The 21914-nt window shown below is 38.0% G+C and overlaps 2 protein-coding genes across 2 annotated transcripts; one reads left to right on the top strand and one right to left on the bottom strand.

Moving 5' to 3' along the window:
- Positions 1-2599: 2599 nt before the first annotated feature.
- LOC133522587 (uncharacterized) lies at positions 2600-10335 on the bottom strand. The gene is made up of 6 exons (XM_061857935.1): positions 10177-10335; positions 8551-8637; positions 7877-7954; positions 6517-6654; positions 3381-3476; positions 2600-2933 (listed from the first exon to the last, which is right to left on the bottom strand). The coding sequence occupies exons 1-6, from the start codon at positions 10210-10212 to the stop codon at positions 2772-2774; spliced, it is 597 nt and encodes a 198-aa protein (XP_061713919.1). The 5' UTR covers positions 10213-10335; the 3' UTR covers positions 2600-2771.
- Positions 10336-19676: 9341 nt separating this feature from the next.
- Positions 19677-21567, top strand: LOC133523111 (BUD13 homolog). Its single transcript, XM_061858620.1, has 3 exons — positions 19677-19709; positions 20025-20864; positions 21379-21567. The coding sequence occupies exons 1-3, from the start codon at positions 19677-19679 to the stop codon at positions 21565-21567; spliced, it is 1062 nt and encodes a 353-aa protein (XP_061714604.1).
- Positions 21568-21914: the final 347 nt, after the last annotated feature.

Genomic DNA, 21914 nt, shown 5'->3' with positions numbered 1-21914 from the left:
CTAAATCTGTAGTGGCCACAGGGTTTTCAATTGGTGCGGTAACCAACTGAGAGTCGGGCCGAACCAGTTCTTCGAATAAGGTCTGAGTGTGTGCTGCTGCTACATTGTTTTGGGCCTCCTGTAGCTCGTAGATTTGTTCGTGGGCGTCGTGCAGTGCTCTCTCCAATGAGTTGATGTCCTTCAGGGCCTGCTCATAGGCAGCACTACACTCAGTGAACCTGTCAACCGTCTCCTGAAGCTGGGCCCGCTCTGAATTTACATTATTATAGTCAGTTTCTAAAGAACACAGTTGCTTTTTCAGCTTATCATTGCTATTAAGTACTAATAATAGTTCCTTCTCACTGTCTTCTCTTTCACTAAGCAATTGAGCACAAGATTCCTTGGATTTTTTCAATTCCAGCAAGGTAAGTTGGAGTTTATCAGTCTCCTGCTGGCGAGCCGCTGCGGCTGCTCTGCGGGTTAGCATTGTAGATGTTTTTTTTTTTATTATATTAAACCCAAAAAAAAACAAGGATTCGCTTACTCAAGCCAAGTGATATTTAGGTACGTACTTACATGAAATAGTGACGATTGACTATGTCTACACTGTGTTCTAACCCTGTGCAATGATTTACGCTTTATTATACGCACACTTAGTAATTACTAGTGATAAAAACAACCAGAAAGGATTTTAAGGCGAACACAGATTTCAAATGTATAACCTATAACGGCTACAAATTTGAGATATTACAAGACACGTAAACGTCACTAAAGCACTTCACTTATTATGTATACATAAAACTTAATGTTAAAACTATTTAATACACACTTAAACAGCTTAATATTACATGAAATATCATTAAAATTAAAATAATTACAAGGGACCTAGCAAAATCAGCTGCTTATCGTTTGACAGCCAGGGTTGCCATCCTGACAGCCAGGGTTGCCATCCTTGCGAGACTTGCCTAAGAAGAATAATTGTCTAGTTTTGGCCTAAAATAATACATAGATTATTTTTATGCCAGATTTTCTAGAATTAAGATACAACGTTGAGCCTGTTAAACCTGTCTTTATTGTCGGTAATAGCAAAAGATCTATTGATTATATATGTTTTTAAAGTCTCAGACAGATTCGTGCTTAATATTTGACGGTTGTCGTAGATGGCGCTGCTCGACTACGTTCATTATGCAGTAACTCTGAGGGCCTACCACGAATCACATTCGACGTGATGCCTCTCTGTTGCACTTGTAATTTTTTACGTAAGTGTGACGGGGAGGCAACACGTCGAACGTGGTTTGCGGTAGGCCTCTGGTTGGCAAAAGTTGGACAGTTGCCAATTGCATAATAAAATACAAGCGAATACTATTAGTGATTTTGTATGTAAAGTCGCTAATAATACAAGCTTGTATTTTATTAAGGCCCCTGATGATCACAAAACGTATTTCGCAGTACAGCGCCATCTATTTCAGCTGCTATAGGAGTATTTTTTCTTGAACTTTACGTCTCTTCTACCATCAAACAGTTTTTGGGTATATCACAATATTCTGTTTACTGTGGTAGATTACCACTTATAAGTTTGTTTTTTTAAGCATTAGAAAGAAGGTAGGTAAGCGATTTTGATTTCAACGCGTCTTTTTATCGAAAAAAAATTTTTGAAAAGTGAGTCACTATCTTATTTTGCTTTCATAAGTAATATAAACTAATTTTTAAAAAGCGTTTTTTTTTATTATTTTCAATAAAAAGACATATCAAGATTGCTTACCTTTTTTCTAATGCTAAAACACGAACTATAGTTAAGTAGATACTTTAAAGAGTATCAAATTGTACTACTGTAAGTCGATGTTCAAAATATATAAAAACAGTGTTGTTCTGCACAGCTTTAAGATGATCAATCATGAAATAAATACAACTCTGAAACTGAATGTGTTATTTATTGTCACTTATGACTCAGTTTCATTGGTCGATAGCGCCAGCGTGCGGGGTGCGGGAGATTTCCATAAAGCATGCCTTAGGGCCCGCATTTGGGGAACTGTTTTCATTGGTCGATAGGCCCATATGCGGGGTGCGGGAGATTTCCAAAACGCATGTCATGAGTTTCACTAATCGTTATACCACTTTACCGCCTGCGGGGAGTCACCGGCATGCTGTTTATCCGCCGACCTATCGACTTATATGAGTTTCACTAGTCGTTATACCAACTGCGGAGAGTCCACGCACGCTTTATATCGACCAATGAAACTAAGCCATTATTATGGCGCCATACTGGGGCGCAATACTAGGGAGTTATAGCTTTTTTTTTACAATCCATAACTCCCGTGGGAATAATATAGGCCTTTGTCCTTCAGCATGAAATAAGATCTATTTCGAGCAAGTGTGATGAAATAGTTATTTACGATTCAAGTGCGAAAAATAGGAAATTCGAAACGAGTGGCGATAAATTAAAACACGACCGAAGGGAGTGTTTTAAATCGACGAGTTTCGAATTACCTATTCGCACATGTATCGTACAACGTTTTACAGTACATATGGCCCTTTAAATGCTAATTTTCGCACTAGTGCGGTAAAGTAGCACCATATGTACTGTAAAATATATTGTCACTAGGTACACAAAAATAGGAACTTGCGAACGATCTTGTCGATCGAATGATTTTTTAATAACAAAATGAGTTTGTAGGATTTGATCAAAATTTATTTATTTATTACTTAAGTTTAGTTATTTTTTGAATTACTCCAAGAGTTCGGCAAATTGTTTTATTAGTGTAGTTATGACAAAACGTAATTAAGTCAAAAGGTTATGGAGTTTGGGGAATCTGGGGTAACAATCTGCAGGCATTGCAAGAGCCATAAGGGATGGCTGCGGCAAAACAGTCTTCAGGACAAATCGGGCAGGCCGCGGCGAACTGCCGCGCGTAGGTACATTCTGCGGTCGTTGACCATTGGGAGGGTTGCGCGTTCTGTGAAATAATATGTCAAAGAAATTTAAGTATTCAATTTGCACGTTTCGCAACAAAGCGGGGGCCATTTTGATGACGTCATTAGGTATCTGTATCTACGCCACTGTCTCCCGGCAGTTTTGAGGTCTAAGGACCATCAAAGAGAATTTGAAATAGAGGTGAATTGTCAAAGAAAATTCTGTAGCCACAGTAAATTTACTGCCATATTTCGACACATGATTAAAACTTTTAGAACGCTATTTGACTTTGATGGATCCTATATGGGTTTAATTTGTTAAATATAAAAAAGTGGCACCATCTAATAGATCAAAGGCCAAAGGTATGGCGGCATCGTTTCGGTCGATGGCGCCACAACCTTTGGGTTATGCCCGGTAACTTTGGGCTAGCTAGGGTGAGTGGCCGCCACAATTATTGGGAAATTCTGTGCTAAATAAAGATAAGACTTACCTTGAAGAATACAGTCAGCACGCAATGGATGATATCATACGCTGGGCAGTTGAGGTACACACCCTGTGTAGGCAGGCTCCCCGCCAGGCAAGAAGCCTAATAAACAAAAAACATAAGTATAAAAAACTTATTTAAGAGCCAATATAAATTTCTCCGAGTTTGAAGCCTCACAAAATATCAACTAGGTCAACATTTATTTGTTCTGGATGTTTATAAATGTAGGTTAATGGTATATATAACGACGGAAAAGTCAACGCGGAGGTTAGACAAAGATTTAAATTAGGTCTTTTCTTTTATACGCGATGTTCATTTGAGAACTTTGTGGAAGGCGCAAAACATTTTATAACGTTACCGTTTTGGTTTTCGTAATAAAAAAAAACTTTTTAGCTCTTAGGTACAAAGGCTGCCGTTCCCCTAAGGCGGTGATAGGAGACGTGTGTGGATCAAACCTTTTTCTGCCCTGCTGAATTAAAATACAATAAAATTAACTGTAACTAAACTAAACAAAGCCACAAATAGGAACTCAGTCAAACAACGAGAGAGAGGTCATGATATGGAGTGTGGAATTAAGAGTGACATCTCTTATGGTGGAACTGTTGCAAAAGTGTCCAGCTGTCAGCTATAAATAATAGTTCCAAATCTCTCCAGAGTAGCGCTAGAGTAGCTAAGAACCTAGGCGTTATTGACGGAGTGAAGTGCGCTGTCTATGATTTGCTGTTTTTTGGTCAAGTATTCTATGTATTGTAGCGCCACCTATTTAAGGTTTTTTGATGACACTTTTTGGTACATGGAGATTTATTTCCTTACTTCCACCACTCCAGCGTTCATCGACCTCACTGCAGCATATGACACCGTCTGGCGCCAGGGCCTGTTATTTAAGCTGCTGAAAATAGTGCCCTGCATAAAAATCTATAGGTTGCTCGAAAGTGCACTTAGTAACAGGCCGTACCGAGTACACCTTGGTGACTGCGCTAGCCAAGTAAGAGTCCTAAACAATGGCCTCCCCCAAGGGTCTGTCCTCGCACCACTGCTCTTCAATTTATACGTCCACGACATGCCCGAAACAACCAGTCGGAAGTTTGGATACGCCGACGATCTGGCCTTGGTCACACTAGACTCAAACATGCAGGCTACCGAACTAACACTAACAAGGGATCTCTCTAACATGGACAACTTCTTCACAAACTGGCGCTTGTGTCCTAACCCTTCTAAAACGGAAGTAGCTTGCTTTCACTTAAACAATAAAATGGCCAAAAAAGAGCTCAAAGTGAAGTTTAGGGACACCACTCTGAAACATAATTTCTACCCCAAATACCTGGGAGTCACTCTTGACAGAAGCCTAAACTTCAAACAGCATCTTGGGAAAGTGTCTGCAAAACTGAAAACCCGCAACAGCATCATTCAAAAGCTAACCGGAACTACCTGGGGTGCTAATGCGGCTACACTCCGGACTTCAGCACTGTCGCTGGTATTTTCGACAGCCGAATACAGTTCTGCCGTTTGGCTGAACAGCGCTCACACTTCCCTGGTTGACGTCCAACTCCATCACACGATGCGTCTCATCTCTGGATGCCTCAAGGCCACACCGATCTATTGGCTACCAGTCCTATCCCACATACTACCTCCTCATATGCGGAGAGAAAGGTACCTTGGCCTTGAAATACAAAAGATCCGGGCATCCCCAAACTTACCTGTCCATGAAGACCTTCACGATTTTAAAAAGACAAGACTTAAGTCTCGCCATCCTCCAGCGCTGAGATTCCATGATCCAGCACCAATGTCTAACCTACGGGATTCTTGGGAATCTGAATGGGAATCAAGATCTCTCCCTGGCGACGTCTCCAAGCCTAATACCAAGACACGACCTGCTGGCTTTGAGGAGCCCCGACGCATTTGGTGCATGCTGAATCGGATAAGGACGGGAGTTGGAAACTGTGCCTATCTATGGCACAAATGGAACTGGTGCGAATCACCAGTATGCCGGTGTGGAGCACCCGAGCAGACCGTACACCACACGGTATTTGACTGTCCTCTAACCAAATACCATGGGCAAGTAGAGGATTTTACCACCTTAACTAAAGAAGCGGTACAGTACTTGAAAACTGTAAATCTCTGAAGTAGAGTAACAAAAAGCCATACGAAAAAAAAAAAAAAAAAAACTTCCACCTTCCGTAGGTCATGATGATCGGACAGCGGTAGCATTTTATGTCATTTTGACGTCCAACGTAATGACTAATATGGATAAGCCTATATATGTTGTTCAAAATAAAACCACATGTTGTTATGGATTCACTAAATTTAATTTGCTATAGTAAATTATCATAATTTCTTCCATGCTTGATATTGTCAATCGATTTCTTTTAACATTGAGGATCCATTTAAATTATAAACCGATATTTGTTATCAGTTATTTCACATTTTGTAAATAATATTAAACCTTTCGTTTTGTCGCATTTAAGATCCGATTGATCTTGTAACCATTTACGAATGTTAAATTCTTTAGGCATATTTTACGTTACACCCAACAATATTGCGATATATACCTAATGAAATAAACAGTTCAGTTATTCAGTTGTACGTGTTCAATTGATGGATAAAATAATGATGGGAACGTCAATGAGACAAGTGCAATACTAGAGTTGACGTAGAGACATTCGTTCGATACATAATTTATAAGCAGCCTGTACTTCATAATTATAATAGAAAAGTTAAAAACCTCGATAATAAAACTAGATAAATATAGGATATCTGGGAGTATAATAAAAAAAAATAGATATACAAATATATATAGATATATAAATTCTGTACAAAATATAATAAAATCATATCCATGCAATACTTTCGTCGGAAAAATGCTACCGGTGTCCGATCATTAGCATGACCCCTCATTCTGGCTCATTCCTGTTGCAGAGGCTGTCTATCGCGATCCAGTGTGGCAACGCGGCGAGCGTGATGGGCACCTTTGTACCCGGAAAAGTTGTTTGACTAAGTTTTTATTTGTGGCACTGCTGAATTGGACTGGAAAGGCAGGCTAAGGCATACACTTAATCTTGTTTATTTTGAATTTGTAGTTTCACAGTGCTTTACTTTTAATTAAACTGTGCCTGAAATATAAATATATAAATAAAGATCATACCTTGACTTGGTTGACAGCCGGCGCCCAATCAGGGTGGTCTTTAACGAACTGCTCGAAGTGAGCGGTGACTTTGGCCTTGTCGATGGCGTCGCCGCTCATCCAGCCTGATTTACTGAAGATGCACTTCAGGCGCTCGCACTGTGGGTGTGGATAGATATTTATGTTTAGCTTCTTAGTTTAATTTATATTAACGTATTTTTATATGTACATTTATTTTTTATTTGTAGTCTTCGCATCACTTTATACAATGTGTTTGTGCACGTATAAAGGAGCGGTTAACCACGTATAGTACGATGAATGTTATCGACAAATCAGCCCCCATACCTATGTTTTTTCTCAACCATTTTAAAAATGCACCCTTCGAAAGTTTTATGGCGCCAAACACGACTGCATTTGGTTAATGTACCATTATCTGTCTATTTACCTGACGCACATTTAAAAAATAATAATCATTCGATAGCTTATGAATAAGGGCATAAATGTCACAGAGAATTTTACACAACTCGAGAAATTATAACAAAGATAAAAATTGTCTTCAAAAATTTACTTTTTTTTACATTTTATCTTTTTTTTCGAAAACGAGGTAGTTGACCTGTACTTTTTTTATTGTTAAATAATAGTACAGGATATCAGCTAAAAGTTGTCATCAAAATGATAGCCACAGTTAAAACATTTCACAAGCTGCACGAGTCCAAACAAGACCTTTAATGGGTAAACTTTGGAAGGGTGCGTTTATAAAATGGTTGAGAAAAAACATAGGTATGGGGGCGGATTTGTCGATAAAATTCATCGTACTATACGTGGTTAACGGCTTCACTATACGTGCACAAACACATTGTATAACTCTCCTGGTATTTCAACAGTCATCATCAGGACAGACACTTTACCTAGTGTGAGGGCTGCTAAGCTAACCGAATTATAATAATTGTAAGTAAATCTGACTCGTGTTTTATCCTATTTTTTTACTCAAATCTTCATAGTATATTATATACAGGGGTATAACAGCAACTGTACAAATACTAAACTAAATAAATAACTAGCTTTATCCTATTACCATCTATGCCTGGTAAAGCTGGCCATACACACATGTACACGTCACGTGTTTTCTTGTGCATAGTAGGTTCTGCCATCTTGTGGGCTACATCGGAACAAAAAACATCACATTTACGCCTCGCGCCAAAAATCTGACGGCTCCTGTGCTGCCTCCTACAGTTCATGCACGCTCCCTATTCTATTCTATTCTATGTAATAGTTTTAGGTGACCTCTGACGCTCTCTTACGCTCAAGTATCTTCTGGATAAAGTATCTCTGCATTGTCTTCCATAAAGTTCGAAGTAAGTACCTATTACATATTACGCACCTCATTAGGCCCCTTGGAGTTGCATTGCGCGGTGATATCTCTGGTCACCAGCTTCGGATTTCCCAGGCATTTGTGTATCTGAAATAATTATTGTTAGTAAATGTAATTTTTATCATGTGCGTTGACATTTTCGTAGTACCGCTTAAATTAATATTAAACAAGATTTTTATTACTTTTTAAAGTCAAAATGTCATTTTAATCCGACTACTGTTTTCTTCTTGGAGAACTAATTCAATCTTAAAAGACAGTTAAAGGTGTAGCCTACACTGAAAAAAATAAATAGCCGAACTGGTTTTGTAACTTTACTAAATAACTAAACTACGGTTATAAGAAAATAAACTTTGCATAAATTTACAAAACTTATTTTGTAGTGCATAATAAATACCTTAACACTGATAGCCAAACACGGTTTTGTAACATATAACTCATAGTTCGCAAGTCCCAATTTTTGTGTAAACAGTAACCAAAATGTTTGTTACAGTTATGCAAACATTTCTTTCAGTGTAGGCGGCCTGGGAAATTAAAACGAATCCATTAACACCTCATCAATATCGGCTTAGTCATTTTGATGCTACGGTGGAACACACGACTTTAGGAGTTTTGCTAAAATTATAACCCACACTTTTGGCTTTATGAAATAGCGAATGGACCAATATTGTTGTAGGGGTACTTACTTCTGTAGGGGTTAGTCCACACTTCACGGGCGGAGGGGTCGCAGAAGGTGTTTTTGGCGGCGTTACTGGAAGGTCGGCTTGGCATAGCTGCAAATACACCGTGTTTTTTTTGATTTGCTTTAATTTCGAGGGTGCATTCCTGAGCTTAAATTAAGTAACTTTCTCAAAGATACCGATATTCTAACTAACTCCATTTCGGAGATAATCAATCATAATTTTTTATATTATAAGGCCCTTACGAGCGTGTACACTTGCTTTAGGACCTGTTTACTTATTAGTTAGTGTTTAGTGCGAGTTCATACATTTGCTACTAAACGTACGTACTATCTCGGACGATCGATGTTAGAAATGACATTGATATGTCACAGTTTTCAATTGTTTGGTTGAGTTAAATGTAATGCCCGTGTTACAACAACGCTATATGCAACATTTAGTTACTTTTTATAAAAATAAAAATAGTAAAAAAAAAACAAAAAAAATATTTTTTTTTCAAAATTAACTATGCCATTTAGTTTCCTTAAACGTACTTACCGAAACCCCGGAGTTAACGCAATTCAATAAAAACACGGTGTATATGTGCTGTTAGTGTCAGTAAAATATCACGGAAAATAGTGTATGATGTTGTATTGTGTATTACCAACCAAACTTTTAACCATTTGACCGCCAAACATACCAAAATATCAACCTTCGTAAATTCCGATAAGGTTCACGATGACACGCCGCACACGATAGGTGTGGTGGCGTTCAAAGGGTTAACAAAAATGAAATAACTACGCAAACCAAAACAGCCATTATTTTATCGTTTTATGGTATTAGTTAAGATGCCGCAGGTCCAGACAGCGGAGTTTTTGAAAAATCGTAGCGCTTTTTTAGATATCAGTACGGTTGCCAAAAATTAAATTAGCAAACTTGAGGGCGTTCTCTAGTAACTTCATCAATTCGAATCCTGTTTTTTCTGAAATCACGGACATAGGACTAACACACACTCAAATAGCTATCAATCATGTCGCTTAATCTGTCTGTATTTGTAAAAACATGAATGAACTAATTGGGCTTGTAAAGTTTTATGAATAAGCGGGGTAAACCGCTAAAAAACTAAACTGCTTAAAATGTCAACAGTAATTTATTTTCTTTATCAACTTTTCCACTTTATCAAACGGTGCTCTGAAAGAAAACGAGTCACTATAAAAAATATCTTCATCACTATAGGTACTTTGTATAGTTGAGGAGTTCCGATAATGACACAAACATGAACCAAATGTAAAATATCCTATTAAAAAAAAAAAAACCAATACTTATGGTCCAGCCGACTGCGTAAAATTGGGGAACAAGCTTAGAAAACACAGATACGAACGAATTTAGAAATCTCCTTTAAAATGCAGTCAACAAGTTAACAATAGACAAACAAAAACGTACGAGTATAAGATTAAGTACTTATTAATAACAAATAATATTATCGAGTGGATCGACCAAGACGATTTATTTTGACAACCCAACAAGATAGGTATGGGTAAGTTTTGTTTGATGGTTGTTGAATACGCGATTATTTCGTTACAATTATCCCAGAGGACGTAAATAATATGCATAACTTATTAAAATACAAATATACATTCTCACAAAACTCACCGCAATGCCGGCAAATAAAAGAACAAATTTAAACATTTTGACACGTCTCAAGTTGTCCGCTGTATCTCAACGAATAGATGACCTTATACACTATACAGCACTCTTTGTGATATGAAAACAGGTTATCACGGGCACAGATTACATAAGGGGATAGCAGATACACCAGTGTCTAAATATTACATTTAGAAAAAGACGGATAATCCATTATCAGAGGTTTTGACAAAAATGGGACCAATTTTCAAATTTCCTTTTCCCTATTTTTTTTTTCAAATCGGTTCTAATGACAGAGTTCTGCCGGTCTAGCTATGGTGAGATAGTTGTTAGTCAGTTGTATATAAAACAGCGGAGTTCTAGGCAATCGATACACTATAAAAGTAAAATAAAAATTAAGATAGAAATTTCGATTTCGTCAATCTTCAGGTGTGATGTGCTGAAAGATTTTCAGGAGATATAGGCTTGAATTTGGTCTTCAATGATAGCTGTTAGTCAGTAGTATATAAAACAGCGGAGTTCTAGGCAATCGATACACTATAAAAGTAAAATAAAAAATTAAGTTTGAAATTTCGATTTCGTCAATCTTCAGGTGTGATCTGCTGAAAGCAGGAGATATAGGCTTGAATTTGGTCTTCAATGATAGCTGTTAGTCAGTAGTATATAAAACAGAGGAGTTCTTGTCAATCAATACGCTATAAAAGTGAAATAAAAAATGAAGTTAGAAATTTTGATTTCGTCAATCTTCAGGTGTGAACTGCTGAAAGATTTTCAGCAGATATAGGCTTGAATTTGGTCTTCAACGATAGCTGTTAGTCATTTGTATATAAAACAGCGGAGTTCTAGGCAATCAATACACTATAAAAGTAAAATAAAAAATTAAGTTTTAAATTTCGATTTCGTCAATATTCAGGTGTGATCTGCTGAAGGATTTTCAGGAGATATAGGCTTGAATTTGGTCTTCAACGATAGCTGTAAGTCAGTAGTATATAAAACAGCGGAGTTCTAGGCAATCGATACACTATAAAAGTAAATAAAAAATTAAGTTTGAAATTTCGATTTCGTCAATATTCAGGTGTGATCTGCCGAAACATTTTCAGGAGATATAGGCTCGAATTTGGTCTTCAATGATAGCTGTTAGTCAGTAGTATATAAAACAGCGGAGTTCTAGGCAATCGATACACTATAAAAGTAAAATAAAAAATTAAGTTTGAAATTTCGATTTCAGCAATATTCAGGTGTGATCTGCTGAAAGTTTTTCAGGAGATATAGGCTTGAATTTGGTCTTGAATGATAGCTGTTAGTCAGTATTATATAAAACAGCGGAGTTCTAGGCAATAGATACACTATAAAAGTGATAAAAAAAATTGTTTTAAATTTCGATTTCGTCAATCTTCAGGTGTGAACTGCTGAAAGATTTTCAGGAGATATAGGCTTGAATTTGGTCTTCAATGATAGCTTTTAGTCAGTAGTATATAAAACAGTGGAGTTCTAGGCAATCAATATACTATAAAAGTAAAATAAAAATTAAGTTTGAAATTTCGATTTCGTCAATCTTCAGGTGTGATCTGCTGAAAGATTTTCAGGAGATATAGGATTTAATTTGGTCTTCAATGATAGCTGTTAGTCAGTAGTATATAAAACAGTGGAGTTCTAGGTAATCAATATACTATAAAAGTGAAATAAAAATTTAGTTTAAAATTTCGATTTCGTCAATATCAGGTGTGATCTGCTGAAAGATTTTCAGGAGATATAGGCTTAAATTTGGTCTTTAATGATAGCTGTTAGTCAGTAGTATATAAAACAGTGGAGTTCTAGGCAATCAATATACTATAAAAGTGAAATAAAAATTTAGTTTGAAATTTCGATTTCGTCAATCTTCAGGTGTGATCTGCTGAAAGTTTTTCAGGAGATATAGGCTTGAATTTGGTCTTGAATGATAGCTGTTAGTCAGTATTATATAAAACAGCGGAGTTCTAGGCAATAGATACACTATAAAAGTGATAAAAAAAAATTGTTTTAAATTTCGATTTCGTCAATCTTCAGGTGTGAACTGCTGAAAGATTTTCAGGAGATATAGGCTTGAATTTGGTCTTTAATGATAGCTGTTAGTCAGTTGTATATAAAACAGCGGAGTTCTAGGCAATCGATACACTATAAAAGTAAAATAAAAATTAAGATAGAAATTTCGATTTCGTCAATCTTCAGGTGTGATCTGCTGAAAGATTTTCAGGAGATATAGGCTTGAATTTGGTCTTCAATGATAGCTGTTAGTCAGTAGTATATAAAACAGCGGAGTTCTAGGCAATCGATACACTATAAAAGTAAAATAAAAAATTAAGTTTGAAATTTCGATTTCGTCAATCTTCAGGTGTGATCTGCTGAAAGCAGGAGATATAGGCTTGAATTTGGTCTTCAATGATAGCTGTTAGTCAGTAGTATATAAAACAGAGGAGTTCTTGTCAATCAATACGCTATAAAAGTGAAATAAAAAATGAAGTTAGAAATTTTGATTTCGTCAATCTTCAGGTGTGAACTGCTGAAAGATTTTCAGCAGATATAGGCTTGAATTTGGTCTTCAACGATAGCTGTTAGTCAGTTGTATATAAAACAGCGAAGTTCTAGGCAATCAATACACTATAAAAGTAAAATAAAAAATTAAGTTTTAAATTTCGATTTCGTCAATATTCAGGTGTGATCTGCTGAAGGATTTTCAGGAGATATAGGCTTGAATTTGGTCTTCAACGATAGCTGTAAGTCAGTAGTATATAAAACAGCGGAGTTCTAGGCAATCGATACACTATAAAAGTAAAATAAAAAATTAAGTTTGAAATTTCGATTTCGTCAATATTCAGGTGTGATCTGCCGAAACATTTTCAGGAGATATAGGCTCGAATTTGGTCTTCAATGATAGCTGTTAGTCAGTAGTATATAAAACAGCGGAGTTCTAGGCAATCGATACACTATAAAAGTAAAATAAAAAAATTAAGTTTGAAATTTCGATTTCGTCAATATTCAGGTGTGATCTGCTGAAAGTTTTTCAGGAGATATAGGCTTGAATTTGGTCTTGAATGATAGCTGTTAGTCAGTATTATATAAAACAGCGGAGTTCTAGGCAATAGATACACTATAAAAGGGATAAAAAAAATTGTTTTAAATTTCGATTTCGTCAATCTTCAGGTGTGAACTGCTGAAAGATTTTCAGGAGATATAGGCTTGAATTTGGTCTTCAATGATAGCTGTTAGTCAGTAGTATATAAAACAGCGGAGTTATTGTCAATCAATACACTATAAAAGTGAAATAAAAATTTAGTTTGAAATTTCGATTTCGTCAATCTTCAGGTGTGATCTGCTGAAAGATTTTCAGGAGATATAGGCTTGAATTTTGTCTTTAATGATAGCTGTTAGTCAGTTGTATATAAAACAGCGGAGTTCTAGGCAATCGATATACTATAAAAGTAAAATAAAAATTAAGTTTTAAATTTCGATTTCGTCAATTTTCAGGTGTGATGTGCTTAAAGATTTTCAGGAGATATAGGCTTGAATTTGGTCCTCGACGATAGCTGTTAGTCAGTAGTATATAAAACAGCGGAGTTCTAGGCAATCAATGCACTATTAAAGTAAAATAAAAAATTAAGTTTGAAATTTCGATTTCGTCAATCTTCAGGTGTGAACTGCTGAAAGATTTTCAGGAGATATAGGCTTAAATTTGGTCTTTAATGATAGCTGTTAGTCAGTAGTATATAAAACAGTGGAGTTCTAGGCAATCAATATACTATAAAAGTGAAATAAAAATTTAGTTTGAAATTTCGATTTCGTCAATCTTCAGGTGTGATGTGCTGAAAGATTTTCAGGAGATATAGGCTTGATTTTGGTCTTCAATGATAGCTGTTAGTCAGTAGTATATAAAACAGCGGAGTTCTAGGCAATCAATACACTATAAAAGTAAAATAAAAAATGAAGTTAGAAATTTTGATTTCGTCAATCTTCAGGTGTGAACTGCTGAAAGATTTTCAGCAGATATAGGCTTGAATTTGGTCTTCAACGATAGCTGTTAGTCATTTGTATATAAAACAGCGGAGTTCTAGGCAATCAATACACTATAAAAGTAAAATAAAAAATTAAGTTTTAAATTTCGATTTCGTCAATATTCAGGTGTGATCTGCTGAAGGATTTTCAGGAGATATAGGCTTGAATTTGGTCTTCAACGATAGCTGTAAGTCAGTAGTATATAAAACAGCGGAGTTCTAGGCAATCGATACACTATAAAAGTAAAATAAAAAATTAAGTTTGAAATTTCGATTTCGTCAATATTCAGGTGTGATCTGCCGAAACATTTTCAGGAGATATAGGCTCGAATTTGGTCTTCAATGATAGCTGTTAGTCAGTAGTATATAAAACAGCGGAGTTCTAGGCAATCGATACACTATAAAAGTAAAATAAAAAATTAAGTTTGAAATTTCGATTTCAGCAATATTCAGGTGTGATCTGCTGAAAGTTTTTCAGGAGATATAGGCTTGAATTTGGTCTTGAATGATAGCTGTTAGTCAGTATTATATAAAACAGCGGAGTTCTAGGCAATCGATACACTATAAAAGTGATAAAAAAAATTGTTTTAAATTTCGATTTCGTCAATCTTCAGGTGTGAACTGCTGAAAGATTTTCAGGAGATATAGGCTTGAATTTGGTCTTCAATGATAGCTGTTAGTCAGTAGTATATAAAACAGCGGAGTTCTTGTCAATCAATACACTATAAAAGTGAAATAAAAATTTAGTTTGAAATTTCGATTTCGTCAATCTTCAGGTGTGATCTGCTGAAAGATTTTCAGGAGATATAGGCTTGAATTTTGTCTTTCATGATAGCTGTTAGTCAGTTGTATATAAAACAGCGGAGTTCTAGGCAATCGATATACTATAAAAGTAAAATAAAAATTAAGTTTTAAATTTCGATTTCGTCAATTTTCAGGTGTGATGTGCTTAAAGATTTTCAGGAGATATAGGCTTGAATTTGGTCCTCGACGATAGCTGTTAGTCAGTAGTATATAAAACAGCGGAGTTCTAGGCAATCAATGCACTATTAAAGTAAAATAAAAAATTAAGTTTGAAATTTCGATATCGTCAATATTCAGGTGTGATCTGCTGAAAGATTTTCAGGAGATATAGGCTTGAATTTGGTCTTCAATGATAGCTGTTAGTCAGTAGTATATAAAACAGCGGAGTTTTAGGCAATCGATACACTATAAAAGTAAAATAAAAATTAAGATTGAAATTTCGATTTCGTCAATCTTCAGGTGTGATCTGCTGAAAGATTTTCAGGAGATATAGGCTTGAATTTGGTCTTCAATAATAGCTGTTAGTCAGTAGTATATAAAACAGCGGAGTTCTTCTCAATCAATACACTATAAAAGTGAAATAAAAATTTAGTTTGAAATTTCGATTTCGTCAATCTTCAGGTGTGATCTGCTGAAAGATTTTCAGGAGATATAGGCTTGAATTTTGTCTTCAATGATAGCTGTTAGTCAGTAGTATATAAAACAGCGGAGTTCTAGGCAATAGATACACTATAAAAGTGATAAAAAAAAATTGTTTTAAATTTCGATTTTGTCAATCTTCAGGTGTGAACTGCTGAAAGATTTTCAGGAGATATAGGCTTGAATTTGGTCTTCAATGATAGCTGTTAGTCAGTTGTATATAAAACAGCGGAGTTCTAGGCAATCGATACACTGTAAAAGTGAAATAAAAATTAATCGATAGCGATTACAGTGCCGGGTCTTGGTAGTCGAGCCACTAAGCACTTGTTGTGGCGTTCGATGATTGACAAAGCAATTTTTCACAGTGCCAATAGGCATGGGTGTATTGTCCTTTACAATACGATGAAAATTCACTTGCACTAGTTAATTTATAGTCCCTGTTTTTTTTTACATTCTGTTTGCAGCTATGCTGTCGATGTCCATCTCAATAAATTTACCGTTTGCGGGGGGCCGGGGAGCCCTCCCTTAGATATGAAACTCATACGAGCGTAAGGTATATAAATATAAAATATTGCGTCCAGTGCCGGATTAAGATATTTTGATGCCCTAAGCATTTCTAGACCATGGTGCCCCCTCACCAAGATTACATTGAATTTTCTTGGTATATTGAGTGACGTTTATTGCTGCATTACAGCTGATAATATAATTTTCAATCCATCACATCATTTTATCACGGAAATTGACAATACTGCAGCAGTAATGTTCCAACAGTAGGTAAGGTTAAGTGTAAGCAAATTCGAAGACCGTTCTTCACATAAGGCCAGAGGCCGAACCAACCAATGTCCTAGTGTAAGCGAAGACGCAAGACATAAAAAGAGTGGCTTGAAATCGAACCTATGTAATCACAGTTCTCCTACTGCTCGGCCTTTGGCTTAACTCGAAAGCGCAACTTCATAAGATGCTTTTGGTTTTCGGCCTTTGAAAATTAGGCCCGTTATAACACTTTGACAATTAGGTCGCAGCATCGCGGCTCTGCACCAACTCGACCTGGCCGACACATCTTGCGTGCAAGAGAGTAAAATACGCTACAAAATGGGTAATCTACGTCGAGAAAATCGGTTGGCCACAAGCCCGACGATAAGATTTTTTTTTGGCCATGAGCTTTCAGGGCCTCCGCGTAAGGTTGGAGATGTGCTTACATGTCCTCACTCTCTTACGACCCTTCGTTATTAGATGGGTACTTGCACATGTATTAAAAAGTTTCGTGTACATAAGTACTACACTACGGCTGCAGCCTGCCCTTTTTTCCTACGATTTTGGTGCCCCCCTAGACGTGGTGCCCTAAGCAAGTGCTTATTTTGCTTAATGGTTAATCCGGCACTGATTGCGTCCCTCGGGTCAACTGTACGGAGCACGGGGAGAATGTTGATCTTTCGACTTGGGAACATAAGTTGATTTTCAAGTTTAATTTTTTTCTTGAAAATATGTTTTATTTGCGAGGAGAAGCGGTTATTTATTGTTATGCAGGGCGGTCGCTGAGAGTCAACGGCTGGACTGACGGAGCGTGCCTGATTCAGCGGCGGGCTTAACTGTGAGTCATCACCCGCATGCGCTAGCGGCGGGCTTAACTTGGTGCCGGAATGCGCCCGCACCAGCGGCGGACTTAATTTGTTCTCTGGGCTGACGGAGCGTGCCTGAGTCAGCGGCGGGCTAAACTTGGAGTCATCACCCGCATGCGCTAGCGGCGGGCTTAACTTGGAGCCAGAATGCGCCCGCGACTTGGGATTATATGTAGAGTTATTCAAATTTTCAAATTTTATTTGTTTTCTGGCAAATAGGTTTTAGATCCAAAAAATTTAACACAGCCTTTAGCAGAAGATTCTTTGATTTTAATGGGCCGTATATTTATATTTATAATAAACTTAATAAAACACTAAATATTTACGACAAAACTAAAAGGGAATGCAAAAATATTGTTACAGACTGGCTTTTACATCAAACTTTACGAAAACACTGAAGATATTATGAACATAATTACTTAACTATCTGTTGAACATTTCTGCATATTTATTTTCTCTTTTTGCATACACACACAAACACACACATACACACACACACACACACACATACACATGTTTAGATTTATAAGTTAAATTTCTCAGTATTAATGATACTAAAGTTTTTCAATTTTTATCTAAAATTTATATAAATAAAACATCTCCTGCAACTAAATTTTTGGGGAGGAGCGCTTTTTACCCTAAAGTACAGGTTATACCTATTTAGGAAGCAGAGTTTCTAATTTAAGGAAATCTATGTAATTTGATGTTTATGAAGTAAATTCATTCATTCATTCAAAAAGCATATAAAAAAAAAATTGCGAGGAGGATGCTATTTATTGTAATGCTGGGCGGTCGCTGAGAGTCAACGGCTGGGCTGACGGAGCGTGTCTGAGTCAGCGGCGGCTCCCTTAGATACGACACTCATCCAAGCGTAAGGTATATCAATATAAAATATTATGTATCTCGGGTCAACTGTACGGAGCACGGGGAGAATGTTCAGCATGCGACTAGGGAACATAAGTTGAGTTTTTTAAATTTTCACTTTTTTTTTGCATTCTGCTTTGAACGCCCGCAAAAGATCTGATTATCTTGAATCAGCATGGTCCAGTGACAACATTCAGCTTGTGGCTTCGTAAGGACCCCATTCTTACTATTTTTTTTCAGGCTTCGACTTGGGAGCTTATGTAGAGTTATTCAAATTTGCAAGTTTAATTTTTTTTTGGCAAATCTAATTTATTTGCTAGAAAGGGCGGTTATTTATTGTTATGCTGGGCGGTCGCTGAGAGTCAACGGCTGGGCTGACGGAGCGTGCCTGAGTTAGCGGCGGGCTTAACTTGGAGTCATCGCCCGCATGCCCTAGCGGCGGGCTTAACTTGGAGTTATCGCCTGCATGCGCTAGCGGCGGGCTTAACTTGGAGGCGGATTACGCCCGCGCCAGCGGCGGACTTCACTTGGTCTCGGCGCGTAGCGGTGGCCTTGACTTGGAGTCGGCGCGTAGTAAATCGGCAGCAGATCACACCTGAATATTGACGAAATCGAAATTTCAAACTAAATATATTGTTTCACTTTTATAGTGTATCAGTTGCCTAGAACTCCGCTGTTTTATATACTACTGGCTAACAGCTTTCATTAAAAATCAAATTCAAGCCTAAATCTCCTGAAAATGTTTTAGTAGATCACACCTAAATATGGACTTAATCGAAATTTCAAACTATTTTTTTTGTAAAATTTATCAATTGCCTAGAACTCCGCTGTTTTAAATAAAACAGACTAACAGCTATCATTCAAGACCAAATTTGAGCCTAAATCTCCTGCTTGGGACTTGGGATTATATGTACAGTTATTCAAATTTTCAAGTTTTATTTTTTTTCTGGCAAATCTGTTTTATTTAGTTATTCAAATTTTTAAGTCTTATTTTTTTCTGGCAAATCTGTTTTATTTGCGAGGAGGAGGCTATTTATTGTAATTAATTAAATTTAGGCTTGAATTTGATCTTAAATGATAGCTGTTAATCAGTTGTATCTAAAACAGCGGAGTTCTAGGCCACTGATACACTTAAAAAGTGAAATAAAGATTTAGTTTTCAGGAGTTTTAGGCTTGAATTTGGTCTTGAATGATAGCTGTTAGTCAGTAGTATCTAAAACAGCGGAGTTCTAGGCAGTCAATAAACTTTAAAATATAATTAAAATATATAGTTTGAAATTTCGATTTCTTCAATATACAGGTGTGATCTGCTGCCGCTTTACTACGCGCCGACGCCAAGTCAAGCCGCTAGAGCATGCGGTCGATGACTCCAAGTTAAGCCCGCCGCTGACTCAGGCACACTCCGTCAGACTCTCACCGACCGCCCGGCATAAAAATAAACAACCGCTCTTCCTTGCAAATAAATTAGATTTGCCAATAAAAAAAAATTAAACCTGAAAATTTGAATAACTCTACATAAGCTCCCAAGTCGAAGCCTAAAATAAAAATAGTCAGAATGGGATCCTTACGATTCCACAAGCTGAATGTCGTCCGTAGACCATGCTGATTCAAGATAATAAGGTCTTTTTTTTTTTTTTTTGAAAATTTGAAAAGTCAACTTATGTTCCCAAGTCGAATACCGAACATTCTCCCCGTACGTACTACGTACAATTGCCCCGAGAGGCGCAATATTTTTATATTGATATACCTTACGCTTGGATGAGTGTCGTATCTAAGGGAGCCACCGCTGACTCAGGCATGCTCCGTCAGCCCAGCCGTTGACTCTCAGCGACCGCCCGGAATTACAATAAATAGCCTCCTCCTCGTAACTTGAAAATTTGAATAATTCTACTTATATCCCAAGTCGCGGGCGCATTCCGGCTCCAAGTTAAGCCCGCTGCTAGCGCATGCGGGTAATTACTCCAAGTTAAGCCCGCCGCTGACTCAGGCACGCTCCGTCAGCCCAGAGAACAAGTTAAGTCCGCCGCTGGCGCGGGCGCATTCCGGCTCCAAGTTATGCCCGGCGCTAGCGCATGCGGGTAATGACTCCAAGTTAAGCCCGCCGCTGACTCAGGCATGCTCCGTTAGCCCAGAGACCAAGCTAAATCCGCCGCTGGCGCGGGCGTATTCCAGCTCCAAGTTAATCCCGCCGCTAGCGCATGCGGGTATTGACTCCAAGTTAAGTGCGCCGCTGACTCAGGCATGCTCCGTCAGCCCAGAGACCAAGTTAAGCCCGCCGCTGGCGTGGGCGCATTCCGGCTCCAAGTTAAGCCCGCCGCTAGCGCATGCGGGTAATGACTCCAAGTTAAGCCCGCCGCTGACTCAGGCATGCTCCGTCAGCCCAGAGACCAAGTTAAATCCGCCGCTGGCGCGGGCGCATTCCAGCTCCAAGTTAATCCCGCCGTTAGCGCATGCGGGTATTGACTCCAGGTTAAGTCCGCCGCTGACTCAGGCACGCTCCGTCAGCCCAGAGACCAAGTTAAGCCCGCCGCTGGCGCGGGCGCATTCCGGCTCCAAGTTAAGCCCGCCGCTAGTGCATGCGGGTAATGACTCCAAGTTAAGCCCGCCGCTGACTCAGGCATGCTCCGCCAGCCCAGAGACCAAGTTAAATCCGCCGCTGGCGCGGGCGCATTCCAGCTCCAAGTTAATCCCGCCGCTAGCGCATGCGGGTAATGACTCACAGTTAAGCCCGCCGCTGAATCAGGTACGCTCCGTCAGTCCAGCCGTTGACTCTCAGCGACCGCCCTGCATAACAATAAATAACCGCTTCTCCTTGCAAATAAAACTTTTTTTCCAGAAAAAAATTAAACTTTAAAATCAACTTACGTTCCCAAGTCGAAGAATCAACATTCTCCTCGTGCTCCGTACAGTTGACCCGAGGGACGCAATATTTTATATTGATATACCTTACGCTTGTATGAGTGTCGAATCTAAGGGAGGGCTCCCCCCCCCCCCCCCCCCCGCAAACGGTAAATTTATTGAAATGGACGTCGACAGCATAGCTGCAAACAGAATTTAAAAAAAAACAGGGACTATAAATTAACTATTGCAAGTGAATTTTCACCGTATTGTAAAGGACAACACACCCTTGCCTATTGGCACTGTGAAAAATTGCTTTGTCAATCATCGAACGCCACAACAAGTGCTTAGTGGCTCGACTACCAAGACCCGGCACTGTAATCGCTATCGTCGTGCGCAGCGCCGACATACCCGCATAGCCTCGCGAAAAAAATATCAACACGAACGGCTCGACGATACTACGCGCCGACTCCAAGTTACGGCTGCCGCTACGCGCCGAAACCAAGTTAAGTCCGCCGCTGGCGCGGGCGCATTCCGGCTCCAAGTTAAGCCCGCCGCTAGCGCATGCGGGTGATGACTCAGGCACGCTCCGTAAGCCCGGCCGTTGATTCTACAAACGAATTTTTCTTTCACTTTCAAGGTGTATTCAAGCAAACAACTCCAATGTTTTATATAATACTGATTTACAGCTATCAATAATGACCTAATTCAAGCCTTAATCTATTGAAAATGGTTCAGCAGATCACACCTGAATATTGACAAAATCGAAATTTAAAACTAAATTTTTATTTCACTTTTATAGAGTATTGATTGCCAAGAACTCCGCTGTTTTATATACGACTGACTAACAGCTATCATTGAAGACAAAATTCAAGCCTATATCTCCTGAAAATCTTTCAGCAGATCACACCTGAAGATTGACGAAATCGAAATTTCAAACTTAATTTTTATTTTA

This window comes from Cydia pomonella, chromosome 11 (genome assembly GCF_033807575.1).
Source record: "Cydia pomonella isolate Wapato2018A chromosome 11, ilCydPomo1, whole genome shotgun sequence".
NCBI lineage: Eukaryota > Metazoa > Arthropoda > Insecta > Lepidoptera > Tortricidae > Cydia > Cydia pomonella.
This window is presented reverse-complemented; position numbering and strand designations above follow the sequence as displayed.

Coding starts and splice junctions, on each gene's coding strand:
- LOC133523111 (XM_061858620.1), top strand. CDS start 19,677: ATGGGATCCTTACGATTCCACAAGCTGAATGTC. Junction 19,710..20,024: donor GATTCCACAAGCTGAATGTC/GTCCGTAGACCA, acceptor TTATATCCCAAG/TCGCGGGCGCATTCCGGCTC. Junction 20,865..21,378: donor TAAGCCCGCCGCTGAATCAG/GTACGCTCCGTC, acceptor ATACCCGCATAG/CCTCGCGAAAAAAATATCAA.
- LOC133522587 (XM_061857935.1), bottom strand. CDS start 10,212: ATGTTTAAATTTGTTCTTTTATTTGCCGGCATTGCG. Junction 7,955..8,550: donor GTGGACTAACCCCTACAGAA/GTAAGTACCCCT, acceptor TAATTATTTCAG/ATACACAAATGCCTGGGAAA. Junction 6,655..7,876: donor ACTCCAAGGGGCCTAATGAG/GTGCGTAATATG, acceptor CCACACCCACAG/TGCGAGCGCCTGAAGTGCAT.